The 13,133-nt window shown below is 41.5% G+C and overlaps 1 protein-coding gene across 2 annotated transcripts in view; it reads right to left on the bottom strand.

Moving 5' to 3' along the window:
* The window catches only part of GSTCD (glutathione S-transferase C-terminal domain containing), a 269,020-nt gene that overhangs the window by 18,658 nt on the left and 237,229 nt on the right, over positions 1–13,133 (bottom strand). For both annotated transcript variants that reach the window (XM_075350368.1, XM_075350376.1), the window contains exon 9: positions 1,156–1,289. In XM_075350368.1, coding sequence (XP_075206483.1) covers positions 1,156–1,289 — 134 coding nt within the window. The remainder of the gene's footprint in view (positions 1–1,155; positions 1,290–13,133) is intronic.

The following is a 13,133-nucleotide window of genomic DNA, read 5'->3' as shown; positions in this document are numbered from 1 at the left end:
GTGGCCAAAAAGTTCAATTTTGTCTCACTGACCACAGTACTTTACTTCATATATTTGGGGAGCCTCCCACATGTCTTTTGGAAAAATAAAAACTAGCCTTTCAATTTTGGGCTGCAAGTAAAGGCTTTTTCCTGGCCACTCTTCCATAATGGCCAGCTCTATAGCGTGTGTGGCTTATTGTCATCTTAACGATAAATACTCTAGTCTCTGCTTGTGAACTCTGCAGCTCCTTCAAGGTTACATTTGGTTTCTGTGCTACCTCATTGATTATTACCCTCCTTGCTCGGGCTCAGAGTTTTGGTGGGTAGCCCTCTCTTGGCAGGTTTGTTATTCTTTCCATTTGATGATAATGGATTTGATGGTGCTCCCTGGGATCATCACAGATTGGGATATTTTTTTTAGAATCCAAACTGGACTTTAACTTCTCATCTTTCTCTCTGACTTGTTTGAAGATCTCCTTGGTCTTCATGGTGTTTGGTTAGTGGTGCCTCTTGCTTAATGGTGTTGCATTCTCTCTGGTCTTTCAGACGAGGTGTGTATATAATGACAGACCATGTGACACTTAAGATTGCACACAGGTGGACTTCCTTTCACTAAGCTTGTGATTTATGAAGGCAATTGGTTGCACCAGAAATTTTAAGGGGCTTCATAGCAAAAAGGGTAAATGCATATACACATTGCCATTTTAATCACATAAATGTAATTTTTGCCCATTTTTTCTCACTTCATTTCCTCAACGTAGACTATTTTGAGATGATGCCTCACACACAAATTGGATTACAAAAATATTTAGCACAGGTTGTAATGTAATAAAATAGGTAAAAAGCCAGGAGAGGGGGTCGAGGGAGAGAATACTTTCACAAGGCACTGCAAGTGGTACCTATATAATGAATCAAGGCTGACAATGTTCCTTCTTGTCATGCCAGCCAGTATGAAAATGATTTTAAGAGGTTAGAGTAACTGGGTATATCAGAATATGACATCTATAATAATGGGCCTTCTTTCAGCTCTGAATGCAGCTTGATAATAGAGGTTCTAAAATGTTGAGAGATCCCAGACTGATATAATCACATGTGTACTCTACCTTAGCAGCATATGATCACTATTTTATAAATTATTTCTATATGAACATTAATGGAGATGGATTTATTTTACCTTCGTGGAAATGTGGTCTTGACAGTATTCTGGATAAAGCCATAGCAGCACGGGCAGATGACGAATGCCGCTCTAGCAAGGATGCAGTGATCTATTACCATATCTGTTGCCACTCCACATGCATGTAGTGCTACCTACAAAAGGACACATTTAGGTATAAAAATACACTGGTTACAAGAAGAATTATACCACAAATTGGGAAACACAAATTATGTATCCACATGAAATACATTCCTATGCAAACACCATAAAGTAATTCCATAAATGAGGCCCAGAACATAATTCCTAAGCTAGACATATGTAATGAAGAAGCCCTGAACAAAGTCTACTAATAATGCCTACCATGCTCCAGAAGTCCCCTTCTGCTTTCTCTAGACAATAGATATAATACCAGGACTAACAAAGGTTTTCATAGCAGACCCTTAAGTGATCAAGGAGCAGAGAAAATAACAATAGTTTTCTCATCCCCGCAGGCAGACTACCGACATGGACACAATTGTTAATACCCTTCTTTTAAATTATGACCCCTACCCCCCCCAACAAACCAATGAAAAATGGCCTGGACAAAAATGATGGTACCCTTAAGTTAATATTTTGTTGCACAACCTTTTGAGGCAATCACAATCACTGGAAACAATTTATTTATGTAACTCTAAATCAGACTTCAGCACCTGTCGACAAGTATTTGAACTCTCCTCGTGAGCAAGCTGATTCAGGTTTCTCAGGTTTGAAGGGGGTCTTCTCCACTCTCCAGATCGCATGTTTCTGCGCTCCTTCCTTAAATGTTCAACAGGATTTAGATCAGGGCCACTTCAGTAAAGTCAAATGCTTTTGCCTTAGCAATTGATAGATGTTTTTAGCTGTGTGTTTTGGGTCATTACCCTGTTGGATAACCCATGACCTGTGACCCAGTCCAAGCTTTCTGACACTCAGCAGCACAATTTGCTTTAGAATGAATTGAAAGTCCTGAGATTTCATTGTACCCTGCACAGATTCAAAACACCATGAACCAGATGCAGCAAAGCAGCCTCAGAACATAACCGAGCCTCCTCCATGTTTCACAGTAGGTACAATGTTCTCTTGTTTCTCTGCTTTACTTTTACATCTATGGACATAGAGCTGATGTGACTTGACAAAAATATCCAGCTTTTTCTCATCTGTCTGAAAGGATATTCTACCAGAAGATTTCTGGCTTGTCAATATACATTTTGGCAAATTATAGTCTCATTTTTTATGATTTCCTTTCAACAGTGGTTTCCTCCTTCATCATCTTCCATGAAGTCCACTTTAGCCAAGAAAGCGGCCAATGGTGTGTGATCTGACACTGATGGACATTGACCTTGGAGTTCAGCTCTAATCCCTTTGGAAGTTGTTCTGGGCTAATTGGTTACCATTCGTATTATCAGTCTTTTCAATTTGTCATCAATCTTCCTCTTGTGAGGTTTGGCTACAGTTCCATAGATCTTAAATTTCTGAATAATATGTGCAACTGTATTAACAGAGACATAAAGCTGTTTTAAGATGGTCTTATAGCCTTTACCTTTAACATGTCTGTCTTTAATTTTCTTTCTTATCTCCTGAGACAACTGTCTCTTTAGCCTTCTTTGCTCCATGTTCAGTTTAGTACACACCATGATACCAAACAGCACAGTGACTACTTTTCACTCCATTAATAGCCAGACTGACGGATGACAACCACAACTTTGTAGACACCTGTTTTGCTAATTACAGGACACACGTTCGATTAACATGTCCATACAGTCAAATTTTTTTCAATCTTTTCTAGGGGTGCCATCCTTTTTGTCCAGGACATTTTCATTAGTTTGTTTTGTTGTTTCAGTCACTATTGTGGGTTTTTCCTACTTTAACGCAAGAGTACCAACAATGTTGTTCACGTCTGTAAGTTTTAGAAATGCTAAGTGTCCCCCAAACACAAATTCTGAAAACTCAGCTAAAATGTCACAAGACTGTGTGACTATATATTTATGTAGATCTTCAATAATTTTGAAATATTTATTACCAGTTTTTCTAAAAAAACATATTTATTATATTTGTGAACAGGATAACCACCCATGCTTGGAAGGGTGTTCTCTATAGTAGGGCGTTACATATTTTTGGGTTTGAAGAGAAGGATGAAAGCAAGAATAAATCCCACACTCTCAGGCTACATTTTGTGTATAATCTGGGAAAAGCTCCCAATGTACAAGTACGATAGACGTTTGTGCTGTATCCCGCTGTATCAGCAATACATTGGGAAACCTTGGTTCCTATTGTAAATTTTCAAAAGTTTTTTGATGGATGCCTCAGAATAGGAAATGAAGTGAAGGGCAATAATTTGATGCAAATAAACGGTCATTGAAAATTAGACCTTAATCTCCCTTTATTAGCAGCAGAAACACGTGATTGATAATTCCCCTTTTTTGGTCTGCATTGTGGTTTTTGATATATATCAGCAGTAGCATGTGATCCAGAAATGTTTATCTAATACAAAGCAGATTGGGCAATTATATACGGTATTCAAGAATGCTGTATATAAAGGCTTACTGGTGGTGTCAACAGCTCATAGGTGACAAATCTGGTGACAGGTTCCCTTTAAGCATTTGTGAGCAGGTGCAAACTGCTGTAACTATATTATCTACTAACAAAAAATGCAGCAGCACACAGTATGAGCTAATATATATGCAAACATTGAATACGTGAAGATTAAACTGAATTATTGCTACATTCAAGGTGTACATACTGGTCAAAAGTTCAGACACAGCTGTTAATGCAATGGCTTTGTTTTTTGAATGTTCGCATTGTAGCTTCAGATGAAAAGCAGCAAAGCCACGAAGTAATACATGTAGAACCAAGGAGTAAAAAAAAAAAAAAAGTGTGAAAAATAAAATGGAATGTTTTCAAACTTAGATTTCTCACAGCGCCCCCCCCCCCTCCCCCCCTTACACTCTGATTGCAGCTGAACACTCCCCATGGCATTCTCTCAAGCATTTTCATTAGGTAATCACCTGGAATAGCTTCCAATGAACTGGTATTGTGAATAGATGAGGGTCAGAGGTGCTCTTGTCTGCTAGTCTGGCTGTCTTTAGGAAGACCACTGAACACCTGTACTCATTGCTTGTGGGCAAAACAATATTCAGTTAACCCAGAGTGCTGTTACATCACTCTTGTAAGACTTTATTGGGTTCCCAACAGACAACAATATATAGTACAATCCCAGGAAGGACACGAGATGGTGCAAGGTAGAGTCTGATCCTTCAGCTGACTGGCCAGGTATTTGAACCTCAGTGACTTCGGAGAATCCAGGGCCACTACCTCAGCCAGCAGCACCCTACTTTGGGCAGGCACCCACTGAGAGGAGATAGGAGCAAGCTTATGAAACCAAACGAGCACAGCGAGGTATGTGGCCAGTTGGCCAGATAGTTCCAACCTGGGTTTTCCAAATGGACTTAATGATGGGTAGTGGAGCAGTTCTGTAATCCATCATTTGGAACCATGGTCCCTAGCCTAAAGTCCTGTAGAATCACCAGTGATCGGAGCAGGCCCCTTTTTATATCCCTCAGCTCCCATTTCAGAGAATTGTGTCCCACAGAATTGGCGGAAGATAATCATGGCTGTTCCCTCATTTGTCGCTAGTTCAATTGTCCTCCAGATGTTGTAGACTACTACACCGAAAGAGGCTGAAGCAATCTGTAGGAATTCCGCATACAAGTAATGGAACCGGACAGTCCCACATAAAACAATGGCCCATGTCCCTTCACTCACCGAACAAAGGAACAATAAGCCTGAAATAATTAAGAAGAGTTCACCTTCACACAAGTGGCCAGATATTCCTTATTGACACTGAGTCATCACAGGTATACCTAGTCAAAAGTGCATTTGGCATTCTGAAAGTTTTTCTGACCATTTGGTGTGTTTTTCAGAGGCAGTGAGGAATACCTATAATTGCTATAATGAAACTGGCTCTCATGAGGAGGAAGACCAAGAATTACTTCAGTTGCAGAAGAGAAGTTCATCAGTGTTACCAGCCTCAGAAACCACAAATTGACAGCAACTCAGATAACAGTCCTCATAAATTATGCACAGACTTCAAGTAGTAGACACATCTGAAAATCAATGTCAAGAGGAGACTGCGAGAAGCAGGCCTTTATGGTGGAATTTCTGCAAACAAGCCACTAATGAGGACTACAAACAAAAAAAAACAAGACTGGAAGTTAGATCAGTTGAAATATGTACAATGATCTGATATGACAAAATTTGAGATTTTTAGTACCGACTTTGTGAGACATAGAAAGATGATCATATGGTTTGTGCATGTGTAGTGCCCACCATGAAGCATGGAGGAATGATGGTATGCGGGTCTTTGGTAGTGATATTGTTGGTGTTTTATTCCAAATTCAAATCACATCACTATAATTTGTGTTGCAACAGGACAATGACACAAAACAACTCCAGGCGCGGGATAGAGTTCTGCATCAGATGGCATGGCCTCCACAATCACCCAACCTCAATCTAATTCAGGCAATTTTGGATGAGCTGGACCAAAGAGTGAAGGCAAAGAAACCAATAACTCCTAAGCTCCTTTGTGATCGCCTTCAAGACTGATGGAAATCCATTTCTGGTGGTAACTCCCTGATGTAGCTGCTTGAGAGAGTGCAAAGGGTGTGTAAAGTTGTCATCATAGTAAAATGGAGTCACTATAAGGAATCTAAGGTTTAACTCCCTTAGCGATAATATGTATTTTTACTGACATGAGATATAAGTGAATAGCTGCTCCCAAAGGGTGAAAATGTCGCTGCTGTCAGCTGTACACTATAGCCGACACCCTGCTACATCAGATATGATCGGTTTTGACAGCAACCATGGCCATTTAACCCCTTAGATGGTGTTGTCAATAGTGACTACGGCATCTAGATGGTTAAGGCTGCTTTCACACATCCGGCTTGAGCTGTGCGGCTCAATCCGGCTGTGCAAGCTATGCAACGGATGCGGTGAAAACACCGCATCCTTTGCATAAGTTTTTCCCATGCGGCTCGTCCGGTTTTTGCCGCTTGCGGCATGCTACTGAGCATGCGCAGTGGCAAAAACCGCATGTGGCGGTCAGATGCGGTTTTTGCTGCATCGCGCCGCATCCGGCCGCCATAAGCATGCATTGAAAAATGCGCCGCATCGGCCGAATGCGGCGCGATGCGTTTTTTTTTTGCCGCACGAAAAACGTGCCAGGCAACGTTCCATCCGGCCGCCGCATCGGCTAAATTTTCCGCATGTGGCAAAAACCGGACCGAACGCGAGCCCATGCGGCACAATGCGGCACTAATTAAAGTCTATGCAGAAAAAACGCAACCGGCAGCAAAAAAAAACGGTTGCGATTTTCCTGCAAAGTGCCGTATTGTAGAAACCGGAGGTGTGAAAGCAGCCTAACAAAGTATGGGGGTTTCCTCTTACATCTGACTGTTGCCATGGCAATCCATGGCCAAATAACGGCCTTTGAGTCTGCCGGTTATAGAGACCTTTTCATATTTTCAATATTTTTCTTCTTTCTGGTAATGCCACTTTTTTTTATTAATTCCTGAAAAGCAGCTGATGGGTTAATAAACTACTTGACAGCTGTGTTGAATACATTGAGGGGGGCTGTTTTTAAAATATACACGGTAGGTCCCCCAAAGTCAATTCAAAACTGAATCCTTAAAAAAATAAATTTTCTACCTTTGTTTGAAAAAAATGAAAAATTACTGCCACAATTTTAAACAAAATAATAGGAACATTGTACAGATGGTGCTGATGTAAAGCAGAGGTGAAAGAAATGTTATTTATTAACCCCTTCACGACCATGGACGGATATATCCGTCATGGATCGTGTCCCGGTAAGCCCCGCCCCCTGCCGCGGGCAGGCGGCGTGGATCGGCACACATATCAGCTGTTTTCAACAGCTGACATGTGTGCCTACATGTTCCGAGTGGAATCGCATTCCACCCGGAACATTAACCCCTTAGATCTCGCTGCCAAAGTCTGGCAGCGAGATCTATATGCGCGCGGCCATCTTTTTTTCTTACCGCCGCCCCCTCCGGACGTCACGTGAGTGATCACGTGACGTTCGGTGGTTGCCATCGTAGCACAGGGTCATGTGATGACGCCTGGTGCTACGAAGTTTCACTTTCATTCTTCCTCGGCACGGAGAAGAGGAAGAAAGAAAGTGACTATTTCTGCTGTTTACAGCGGTATAGCTGTAATCAGCAGATAGCGATCAGCAATCGGATTGCTGATCGCTATAGCCCCCTAGGGGGACTAGTAAAATAAAATAAAAAAAGTAAAAAAAAAGTTTTAAAAAATTAAAAAAAAAACAAAAAACCTAAAAGTTCAAATCACCCCCCTTTCCCCCCATTGAAAATTAAAGGGTTAAAAAATAAATAAATATACACATATTTGGTATCGCCGCGTTCAGAAATGCCCGATCTATCAAAATATAAAATCAATTAATCCGATTGGTAAACGGCGTAGTGGCAAAAAAATTCCAAACGCCAAAATTACGTTTTTTGGTCGCCGCAAGTTTTACGCAAAATGTAATAACAGGCGATCAAAACGTAGCATCTGCGCAAAAATGCTACCATTAGAAACATCAGCTCGAGACGCAAAAAATAAGCCGTCACTGAGCCATAGATCCCAAAAAATAAGAACGCTACGTGTTTCGGAAAATGGCGCAAAACGTGCGCCACTTTTATTGGACAAACTTGTGAATTTTTTTTAACCCCTTAGTTACAAGTAAACCTATACATGTTTGGTGTCTACAAACTCGCACCGACCTCAGGTATCATACCCACACATCAGTTTTACCATATAGTGAACACCGTGAATAAAACATCCCAAAAACTATTGTGCCATCACACTTTTTTTGCAATTTTTCCACACTTGGAATTTTTTTGCTGCTTTCCAGTACACCATATGGTAAAACTTATGGTTTCATTTAAAAGTACAACTTGTCCCGCAAAAAACAAGCCCTCATATGGCAAGATTGACGGAAAAATAAAAAAGTTACGGCTCTCGGAAGAAGGGGAGCAAAAAACAAAAACGCAAAAACGGAAAGTGCCCCGGGGCTGAAGGGGTTAACTATTTTGTTTTGTGAGACTATCTGGATTAAAGAAATAATCAAATTTAAAATTGCTAATTTGTAGAAATTGTGTGTCAATTTTCTGATATATTTATAAATAAACACAAAATATATTGACCTAAATTTACAATTATCATAAAATATAATGTGTCACGAAAAAGAATATCAAAATCTCTGGGCTATGTAGAAACATTGCAGAGTTATTGGCACATAAAGCGACATGTCAAATTTGAAAAATTTGGCCCGGTAATTAAACGATTAACACATATTCTGGTTTGTTTCACAGATGTTAATTCCTTGTTTTCATATGTGATCTTTTGCGGTTTTGCTGCATTCAATCTGAATCTACACTGTATTCACTCTAACAAAAACAAAGAAAATGAATGCATGAACAGATATGTACAAACTTTTGACTTTCTTAGAGCAGGGCTGGGCAAAATGCAGCCCACAGGCCATATCTGGTCCTCTTGTTGTTCCAGTACGGCCTGCGGACCGAGAGAGTTGAAGGGCTGAAAACATTGACCCACTGGCTACAAGGTGCCCTCCCTAGCTGTTGACCGCCCTCTGATATCCCTTCTATCTGCATCCTCAAGATGTAAAGAGCGGTGAATACATTGGTGTAGAAGGGGCCGTTGGTTCTATCTTCACCAATCAGCATGAGGCCCTGCACATGTGATGACACCGTGTCAGTCAGTGTACCGGAAACTGGGTTAGAGCGGCATAAGAACGGGATTGAGATGAGTATGTGGTGTTTTTTTCCCATGTGTATGGAATGTTTGCATCTATGCAGGAGGCTATGTGGGGTCTCACAATGTATATAGGAGGCTATGTGGGGATCATAATAGAAATATATAGAAGGCTAGGTGGAGGTTTACTGCATATATCAAGCTATGTGGGGCTCTTAATGTATATAGGAAGCTATGAAAGGGCTCATGCTGTATTTAGGAGGCTATATGGGGGCTCAAAATGTATATAGGAGGCTATGTAGGGCTTAATGTTTATAGGAGGCTATGTAGGGATCATAATATATATACAGGAGGCTACGTGGGGACTCATACTGTATATATAAAGCTTGCTGGGGCTCAATGTATTTAGGAAGCTATGTGGGTCTCATAATGTATATCAGAGGCTATGTGGGGCTCATAATGTACAGTATATAGGAGGCTATATGGGGGCTCATGCTGTATATATGAGGCTAAGTGAGGCTCATTATGTACATGGGAGACTATGTGGGGGCTTATAAAATATATAGGCTATATGGGGGCTCCTGCTGTATTTAGGTTATGCGGGCTCAAAATGAATATAGGAGGTAATGTAAGGCTCATAATGTATATAGGAGGTTATAAAGGGGCTCATGTATGTAGGAGACTGGGGGGCTTAAACTGTATATAGGGTTCAATGTGGGGGCTTATACTGCATATAGAGAAGCTAAGTGGGGCTCACACTATGTAGAAGGGCTATGTGGGGGCTCAAAGAGAATATAGTGGGGCTATGTGGGTGCTTACATTGTATATAGAGGGCCTATGTGGGGGTTCATATTGTATTTAGAAGACTGTGGAGGCTCATACTGTATTTAGGGTGCTATGTGGAGGCTCATACTGCATATAGGAGTCTACGTGGGGGCTCATACTGTATATAGGCTATGTGGGGCCTCAAACTGTGTAGAGAGGCTATCTGGGGGCTTACTATATATAGAGGAACTATGTGGTGGCTCATATTAAATATAGAGGGGTATGTGAGGACTCACTTTGAATATAGATGGGCTATGTGTGGGCTCACAATGTATATAGAGAGGCTATGTGGGGCTCATTATATATAGAGGCTATGTTGAGGCTCATGCTGTGTATAGAGTGGCTATGTGGGGGCTTATTGTATATAGAGGCTATGTGGAGGCTCATACTGTATATAGAGGCAATGTGGGGGCTCATACTGTATGCATAGGGCAGCTGTATGGGGCTCATATCCTTTTTGTGGGGTTCTATATGTAGGTTCATTCTGTATATAAGGGGGCTGTGTGTGGTTTCATACTGTATACTGATGGTTATGTGAAGGCTCATACTGTTTGCAAGGAGCTGTATGGGGACTCATACTGTATGTAGGGTGCTGCGTGGAGGCTCATACTGTATAAAGGGACTAAGTAGTTCTCATACTGTATGCAGGGGGCTATGTGGGGGCTCATCCTGTATGCTTATGCTGTATATAGGATGGCTGTGTGTGGGCCCATACTGTATATAGAAGGCTATGCGGAGGCTCTCACTGTACTTAAGGGGCTATCTGGGGGCTCATACTGTATGTAGGGTGCTGCGTAGCGGCTCATACTGTATAAAGGGACTAAGTAGTTCTCATACTCTATGCAGGGGGCTATGTGGGGGCTCATCCTATATGCTTATGCTGTATATAGGATGGCTGTGTGTGGTCCCATACTGTATATAGAAGGCTATGCGGAGGCTCTCACTGTACTTAAGGGGCTATCTGGAGGCTCATACTGTATTTAGGGGGCTATGTTTGTGCTTCTACTGTTATTTAGGGGGAAGTCAGCATACTTAATATTAACATATTAATTATAATTATTATTTTGAGTAGGATTCATTTCAGTCTATTGATTTGGCTCCCCAGACCAGTCACGGTCTATCATGTGGCTCCTTGGGAAAATTAATTGCCCATCCCTTAGAGCAGTCACATCCCTGTGCTTTCTGAGTCTACTAGGATTAGTAAACAAGTAAGGCTGCTTTCACACTACGTTTTTTTAGCATGCATCTTCAAACGTTTTTTTAATGCAAAAACGGATCCAAGGCAAATGCGTTTTAATTTCAATGCATTTGCAATGGACTCGCGTCAACATGCGTTCACATGCGTTTGCATGCGTTATAGTGAGGATCCAGCGACCTGCAGTTTTTTAACTTTTTTCAAAAACGCTACTTGTAGCGTTTTTGAGCTGCGTCCAAATACTGTTTTTCACTGGATCCTGACTATACTGAACGCAAACGCATGTGAACGCTGGCATGCTGATAGACAGGATCCTGCTTGCTCTACTGAGCATGCCCAGAAACCAGCCTGGCGTGATCAGTCTCTCTCTCTCCCCCTCCCTCTCCCCGCCTGAGAGCGGTGGACGTTCGTAACCAAGGTAAATATTGGGTAATCAAGCAAAGCTCTTCGCTTAGTTACCCGATGTTTACCTTGGTTACGTGTGCAGGGAGCAGGCAGCCCGGCTCCTAGCAGCTACGGACGCTCGTAACCAAGGTAAATATAGGGTATCCAAGCAAAGCACTTCGTTTAGTTACCCGATGTTTACCTTGGTTACCAGCGTCTGCAGCTGTCAGATGCCGACTCCCAGTCTATCACGTTCAGTTCCCCTCACTCCCGATCACATGACTTCAATGCCCGCCCATAAACTTCAAGTGGCAGGATCCTGCAAAATAACACATGCGTTTGCATGAGTTTTTCTTTGTAAAAACAGGATCCACTTTTACAGCAAAAAACGTTCATGACTCATGTTAAAAAAAAAGTAGTGTGAAAGCAACCTAAAAGGCACACTGAACTCACAAAGTGCCAAACCCATGAAAGTTCGGTTCAGCAGGACTTTAGATAAAGTTCGGTTTGGTATCCAGACTTGACCTTAACTCCAATGGAAGTTACTAATTTGGGTTCTCCATCCACAAACAGCGAGCCATACACAGATCACTTCTGGGGGCGGGTAGGCAGGGTTTTTACATTTTTTTTTTTTTTTGGGGGGGGGGGAATTGCACACTACATCCGATTGTGCTGTTGTTACCCCCAGTGCCAGCGGTTCACACACTCCAATCGGCTCACACTGAGCTGAGCACTGAGCGTACCCGAGCACAGCGATGCGCCTATGAGTGGTGTTCATACGTAAAGCACCCGAATGCAGTTTTTTTGTTAAGTTTGTGTTGCACGTTGGGTTTTAGCTATGCGAACATCTGTATGAACTTCCATGTATTTCAAAAGAAGTAGCGGCCAGTACAAACCAACTGCACCACACTGTAAATTGTCTGTATATGTAACACATCTATGCAATAAATACTATATAAATAACTGGATAGCCTAGATAAGTAATGCAGCTTTAGAAATACTTAAAATAAGCAAGCTGGCTTCAGATTCTATAGTGAGTGGTCTTGATCTCATGAGACCAATAGCTTTGTAAAGGAGGAGGAGGAGTAATTGTCAAAGGTCACATGTGACCTGATGATGATAATGCACTGGCACATTACTAGTATATATGGCTCCGTGGGAGAAGAGGTCACGGCAGATTGCTTTCATCACTGGGTAAAACCACATTATAGGCCAGCATTCCTCAATCATCTGTATGAGACTTGCTCATCTGGTACATTGTTTACCCAAGCTCCGACTCAAAAAAAGAAAAATTCCACACTGACATCTTGCTGTAGACCACTTAAGCTGAACAATGAGGATAAAATACAGGTTTGCTCTGCTCTACAATGGTTTATATACCCTTCAAAATGTCTGCCAAGTCCATTTACTCCAAATATGCAGAAAATAAAACTAATGATCATAAAAGTTATAGACGGTTCAAGAGACATTTAGTACACGGCAGACCTCAGGCAGACGTTACATCACACAGTTCTTGAATATGGAAACCATGCATACGACTGTAAAATGCATGGGTATATCTGGCAATTGGGAATAAAGAAAAATTCAATGTTATATAGTGGGTAAATTTCTCTACTATTCATAGTAGGTTTTCTTTTTAAACACTTCAGACTGAACAGCCTGCAACATGGTTCCAATTTGTACACTGTGTTGTGGGTCAAAAGGCACAAGGATTGAATGGGTTAGTAAGGTTCACTTTGGTGTATCCAAGTAGTGCTTCATGTGAAAATGGATTCTGGGAGTGATG

This window comes from Anomaloglossus baeobatrachus, chromosome 1 (assembly GCF_048569485.1).
Source record: "Anomaloglossus baeobatrachus isolate aAnoBae1 chromosome 1, aAnoBae1.hap1, whole genome shotgun sequence".
Lineage (NCBI taxonomy): Eukaryota > Metazoa > Chordata > Amphibia > Anura > Aromobatidae > Anomaloglossus > Anomaloglossus baeobatrachus.
This window is presented reverse-complemented; position numbering and strand designations above follow the sequence as displayed.